The sequence below is a fragment of the Dermacentor albipictus genome, chromosome 7, assembly GCF_038994185.2.
Source record: "Dermacentor albipictus isolate Rhodes 1998 colony chromosome 7, USDA_Dalb.pri_finalv2, whole genome shotgun sequence".
In the NCBI taxonomy this organism is placed as follows: Eukaryota; Metazoa; Arthropoda; class Arachnida; order Ixodida; family Ixodidae; genus Dermacentor; species Dermacentor albipictus.
Genome location: NC_091827.1, coordinates 12,026,263 through 12,033,022, shown reverse-complemented (window position 1 = coordinate 12,033,022; position 6,760 = coordinate 12,026,263). Strand labels below are relative to the sequence as shown.

General features: G+C 49.9%; 1 protein-coding gene across 1 annotated transcript in view; it reads right to left on the bottom strand.

Moving 5' to 3' along the window:
* LOC135904414 (centriolar and ciliogenesis-associated protein HYLS1-like) overlaps nucleotides 1-2,633 on the bottom strand; it is a 116,409-nt gene extending 113,776 nt beyond the window's left edge. The window contains exon 1 of the mRNA XM_065435210.1: nucleotides 2,224-2,633. Coding sequence (XP_065291282.1) covers nucleotides 2,224-2,229 — 6 coding nt within the window. The 5' untranslated portion in view covers nucleotides 2,230-2,633. The remainder of the gene's footprint in view (nucleotides 1-2,223) is intronic.
* Between the last annotated feature and the right edge of the window lie 4,127 nt (nucleotides 2,634-6,760).

Genomic DNA, 6,760 nt, shown 5'->3' with positions numbered 1-6,760 from the left:
TGGACACACTTCCATGAACTAAATGAGGGACCACTAGCAGTTCTTTTACCGATTCGGAAAGTCAACAAACGGTGTTTAAGCAACTTTTATATTTTTTTGTGGTTTCGCTTATTTTTCGTCTGTAATCGCAGCCTGCGAGTGTTCTTTATGCGATAATGTTTTAATAGAGTGCATATATTGAACATAGTATCACAACCACACACCGAGTCGGTATGGTAACAGAATTACACAGCTCCCGCCGTAGTTTCGGAGCCAGTTCCATATTCAAGTTGCAAAGAGGCAAAAGGAAAGAAGATGCTGCTAACAAACCCAGAAAAGAAACATGAAATCTGAACAGTCTCCGTCAGTCTCTGCATGACTCCGTATGTCTCCGGCAGTCTCTGCATGAACGCAACAATTCGAAACGTTAACTGACGTTCGTGCCGTTCAAATTGTGCAACATGATCTCCAGCAAAGTAGGAACCCTTCAATGGTATAAAATCACTCACCGAACCGAAATAAAGTGGTGCTCTTGCTGCCGTTGTTGCAAACACGATCCGAAGTCTTCCACTCGAAATGTATCACTTTAAGCAGGCGAATAGCACGAACGAACCGCCGCCACCACTTCCGAAAGTTTCAAAATAGGCAAAAAGAGCACGAAGCAGCTTTGATGCATGTGGTGCACAGCGCTTGAGTAAAGCTGTGTAATCGTTTCTGACGCTTACATATTTTCACTTTGAAACAACTTTAGTGACAGATATGCTTTTTGAACAGCACACATTTAATTTGTAGGTGCTATTTAAGTACATTTTAAATTGCGCGCCCTCTATGCGAGCTGCAAGTCGCAGCATGCAATCAATGTGGCGCCAGGTTTGAACCGGCCAATGTACGTGCTTAAAAAAAAAAGGAAGAAAAAAAAAACTTGGGCAGGAGATCTATGAAGAATCGCTTTCCGCGCGCTCCCTTTATGGCGCTGACTGCGCTACGAGGAGTTTCATATGCCCTACCAACGCGACTATTCTCTCGCATTTTCTGAAGCATGACGGTGACTTACCGCTTATAAAATTGACCCTGCTTACCCCGACCCGTTCACTCGATATATTGGCGAGATGCCACCCCTCTAATTCGTTGAGGGTGCATTGGATCCCCACTGACAATGCATTCGAAATGTTTGACAATTTTTTTAGGTATGTCTTCCCAATGGCTAGAAGCGTGTGGCTTGAAGACCATGGCGTTGACCATGGCTTAAAGACCATGGCCATGGCGTTGAAATTTTTTGGCATATTTTTTTCTAATTAAACATATTCAAAATGTCTAGTCCGTATAGTTTAGAGACATCAAGCGTAAATCATCTTGAAGATGACTAAACTATAGCTCGACATATCACTAGCTGCTTCTAGCTTGCTCAAGCTAGCTATTATAGTAGCCAACTTGTGTGTTTCCTGGGTAATGAGACAAATATTTCGCTACAGAATCGGCGACAACATCTGAGAAAGTTCTGATACAGCAAGGCATATCTCGCGCCGAGCGATAGCGCTTTAACGGTGGATATGGGCGATGAAAAAACGGTCATCGGAAACACGATGTTTTACACGTGTCAATACTTTCCATGGTCGACGCAAAGCCCGCAGTTGAATCGTAGGTCTTGCCGAAAGCCGTGCTAAAGACTGCGACTGCCGTGCCAGATACCACCGATTGAAGAAATTCTGACGGGCAAACGTACTAGCGAAAGGGTCCAGCAGGAAAGTGCACGATGCTCAGCACGTGGTCAAACCGCGCTTGAACTGCCTGGCGCACTCGAGCAAAGCAACTCTACCGCACCTTGAAGTATACGTGCGGCTCGAGAAATTGTGGTTCGTGTTCGCGCTATTGCAACAATTTGCTGTGCTACGATCTCCAACAGATCAGAAAGCTGGAGTGGTCCCTCCTGGAAAACTGGTATTACGACGCGTGGCTGCCAAGCGATGCGACCGATGATGATGCATACTCTAGTCTACAACTTGTGAGCATGTAGTACATACGTCAAAATCGTTGCAGCGACTTTGCGCGTACCCTGTGCAAGGGCATACGCGCTCTACTGCATCTGCGCGTCTACGCTGTACTCAAGGGCGCTGTAGGAGTGTCCTATTACAACACGTTGAAGCGCGTCCCTGCCAATCGCACCCTCGAGAGCTTCAGCTACACTGTCGAGCGAGTACGTTCGCCAATGGACCCGCGAATCGTAGACAGTAATGAAGCGCTTACATACATGGAGACGACACCATCTGCCACTGCCGCAATTGGGTCAGCCACAACTTGGTTTTCTGGGCGTCCTCCTACAGCAAAATTTGTCCCTAGCTGCCAGGATTTGGACAAGTCATTGTAGTCGTGGAAGACGACGTCCCCTCGGCAACCACTTCTTCCGGGCTTCCGAACATCCCGGATTGCTTAGTGCCATCAAGTCACTGCACGAGCATGGAGCACGACACTCATATTCTGCTGCCGGCGCAACAGGTAGCCTGTTGGTTACCACGATCCCCGAGCGCACATAGCGCGCACTTCTACACGATGCAAGAATTCCTCCGAACCTACTGCGTCGGGGACGTGCGGAATTCGACGTGACGTCATATCGCACCATGTGCGACAGAAACTGCGTCCTCGTCGCGGCCACGGCGCTGCTCCCGTGCGCCGTCCACCACGACAATTCGTTTGTGCTGCTGACCGACGGACTCGATATCTCGACCTTGCGCGTGCCATGACCGCGCTGTGACCGACGCTCACCGAGTTGAGCTTCGAATGGGCGCACACTTGGACAACGCTGCGGCGACTATATAGTCATCGGTGAAGTTGCAAGGACGGCGTCGAACACTGCTACAACACTTTATCTTGCCAAGGGAGCAGAGCTTCAAAAGGGGCTCGTCTAGCCAGTGTACCTGCTGTCGCACTGTGGCAGGCACAGTGACAGACGAGTTTAGCGGTAAACAAGGAACGCGCGAACAGTCGGCCCCCTTTATCCAAAAGGAAAGAACTTATGTTGCAGTAAAACTTAGTTGCTGTAAAGCAAAAAAGGCCGGTGCAGGTGATTCCGTGTGTTCATAATGTGTCACACAGCATCAAGAAGATTGCTTGGAAGCATGAGGTTCCGATTGTATTTTCTGCGCCTTGTAAGTTGTCAAAAATTTGTACAATGACAAACAAAGGGAAGTTGCCACAATGCACCACTTAGCACATAAATTTAGAATGTATGGCAAATGTTGCCTATGAAATTCATTTGGGTTGCGGTCGCCGGTATATAGGCCAAAAGGGGAGATGTTCCACCGAGCGGGCCAGGGAGCATAATCTTAATGTACGTAATAAGACAGGCAGCTTTCTGGCTGAACATTGCAAGCTGTGTGGCTGCAAACCGAAATTCGACGACACTAAGTTTCTGATGAAAGCAAAAGAAAGGACCGAGCGAGAAATCGTGGCAGCTTTTATCAAAAGATTGGCGGACAACTGCGTCAGCAAGCCATCCATATTTTTGAGTGACGATGAGATATAGTTTCTCGAAGGTTTTGTTTAGGTCTAAAAAGTTTCACTCCCTTTTAAAGGTGTTTTCTTTTTTTTTTCGCTAAAGAAGCCTGCTCAAACCAAGTGTGTGGATACCTTGTTCTGTGCGCATGTTCCTTGTTGCCATTATCATATTTTCTTATGCATAGCGACTTCGCCTTATAGGCCGAAGCATTGAGATACGTGGCGATAGTAGACGATTATCGATGACCCTATCTTGTTCTTACTGTTCCTACGAATTCAGCAACGTGTTCTTAAACGTTTGCGGTATCTTGTTTCTTGGTAGATCATGTGTGACCATATCCGTGCTAACTGCGATGCTACACGGCAAGCCTTCTTGCGCATAAATAGGCCGGTTTCGGTGCAAATAAAACCAGTTGTTAGTCAGCGCTTGTGTTGTGGTTTGTGTTTCTTTGTCGCCGTCCCAGTCGCGCTGCGCCTTTTGGAAATAATTTATACCCGTAACCGCAATCGGCAGCTGCGGGTGACATGCGCACAAAAAGAGAGAGAGAGAAGGAAAAGATAAAAAATGAGATCTCACACGTGACCCACTTAAATCACACGGAAACGTGTTACGGTGAGAGGGTGACACATGGCGGATCGCTAACACAGGCTTCTGCGCAAGTCGCAACACGGAAAGTGCTTGATAAGTACCCCCTGGTCACTTTTTCCTTGCTTATGCAGCAGCGTACAGCCACATTTTTTTTTTTCAAGGAGGGGGGGGGGGAGGGGGCGGACATGCACTTTATCGGGGATGGCACGAGAAGGGCGAAAAATAAAAAGTGGGGGAAGGGGGCTGGCGGACGTCCCCGTTGTGCCCCCGCCACAATCCCTCTATCTACGCCACTGTTACAGGGTACATGGTAACCGGGGTTCATGACTCTGCTTCCACAGCTTCACCGATGAAGCTGCCACAAATTTCTTCGCTTAAATTGGAACCTTGCATATCTCACCATTGCAGCCGGGGCCTCTGCGACTTCGCCGTGACGCTTCTGTCGGTGAGGAACGGGAGAAACCTGTGCGTGCTCACGGAGGCTCCGACGAGGGCCAACACTGCAGCGGTCTTTGTCGACCCCATGCGAGAGCGGTTGCGCTGCCGATAGAGTCCGTCCATGCCCACAGCGTAGGTGTCAGGTCGGAGACGAAGGTGCTGTCTCGGGTTTCCCAACGAAACAGCGCGCGAGAAACCATACCCTGGACGACAGTCCTTGCCTCGGCCACCACAGGCCAGCGAAAAGTTCCATCGGCCTGAACAGGCAAAGAAACCGCTGCTGACGATCGAGCATAATGTTGCCCTATCAGAAGGCATCGACCACCGCTAGTGACAGAAGTCCCGTTCTTGCGACCCGGTATGGTTCAGTGATCCCCCTGCCTTTTGCATATTTTAAAACCTGCGAAATAAATTATTTTACGCATGGGAAAGTTGTTACATCTTGTAATGCGTTCATTCACGGCTGGATTTCAAGCAGTGGCTCCGGCCGTGGTTTGTACGCTTTTTCCGCCTCATCTTTATGGGACATTGACTACACGGCAAGTGAAAGTATTTGTCTTCTTACCCTAGGGTTCCTAGGACTGCTTTTTTGTTATTCGCTCGGGTTGCTACGCGGCATAACTTTAACATGGCCCACCATGGTTGCTATAGTGGCTGCTGGGCTGCCAAGCGCGAGGTCGCGGGATCGAATTCTCGCCACGGCGGCCGCATTTCAATGGGGGCGAAAACACTCGCGTACTTAGATTTAGGTACACGTTAAAGAACCCTAGGTGGTCTAAATTTCCCGAGTCCCCCATTACGGCGTGCCTCATAATCAGAAAGTGGTTCTGCCACGTAAAACCCCATATTATTTTTTAAACCTTAAGATGAAATTAAAGGCGAGCAACGGCCAAGCACTATCGAATACGTAAGATAAAACAGTAGCTATAGGGAGCTTTATATAAAGACTATCTAGTATATCAGAAGCAGTGGCGTTGCCATAAATTCTTTTTTCGGGGTAGGCTCGCGCTTGGCCGGTAGATTGGGGGGGGGGGAGGGTTCTACAGCACGTTCCCGGTGTGCACCCCCCTCCCCTAAGTACTGCATCTATAGCGCACAACACAAGGACAGAGTGAAAACCGAGGAAGAGAGCTACCCCCTCTGGCTATGCCCATTGTGACAAGAATGAGGGCGCACATTGCTCAAAAATTACTTTGCGAGAAACTCGGTCATGGAGTGGCCTAACTGCCACACATGTAGTAAACTAAGTGCATTCTTTGCCCCAACTGATAACAACTGCGGTCCCTGTATATGCGAAACATAATGATAATAATCAATCAAATTTTTATTATAGCGCCCACGAACAGCTACGGTGCCCTCTTACTGGTACGCGCACTTTAAAAAGTCATGCAGCAAATTATTAGACAGCTATACAAAGTAAGGTTAGTCGCTTTAGCTGCATGAACTGTTGTAAACATTGGCTTAATAACTAAATGAGCAAGCACGTTGTCACGCGCACACAGGCAAGTACATCTCGGTCGACGAGCGCGAACGCTTGCTGTCAGAACGCTGGAGCGAGGAAGCGCGGCAGCAGCGGCGAGCGAATTCCCCTTCGTGCTGCTGCCTCTCGTTTCAACACGAAGCAGCCGCGCGGGGACAGAGCGCACACGAAGCCATTGGCTAGCTCAGGTCCGCTAGCCTTCGAACCCTATCGAGCCCACCGCAAGACTGCCTCCAAGATAGGACGCGCGCGGCCGCGCTCTGCTGCTGCATCTGGAGGAGGAGGAGGAGGAGGAGGAGGCGCACACTGACCTGCGCCCATTCCCCTCTCCCCCACCCTTTCGCGTGAGAGAGGACGGCGCGCACCGCCGCATCAAACCACCACCTTTCACGGCTCACCCCCTCAAGCTTTCGCTCGCACCTTCAGCACACGGCGCACGGCTTCATTGTTATCGCGCTTCGACTTTATACTGAACATCACGGCGACGGCGGTGTGTGTGTGTTGTGGCGGCGCTCGACTCTGTTGCGCCCCTTTATGTTGTTTTCCCCGCATGGCTCTCGCATCTCCTGTAATCCGGCTTGCCCGCATAGCGAGGCGCCGTTGGCGGTCGCGATGGTTGCAGAATAGCACGAAGGATGGCGCAAGTGTCGCGCTGTTAACGCAACCTATAGGCGGGGTCAGGGGGGGGACACTCCCCGGTTCCGGTGGCACTAGTGTTCCTGTATATGCTCCCGCAGGGAGCGTATACAGCATATACAGGAACACTATCAGGAGAGGCACAG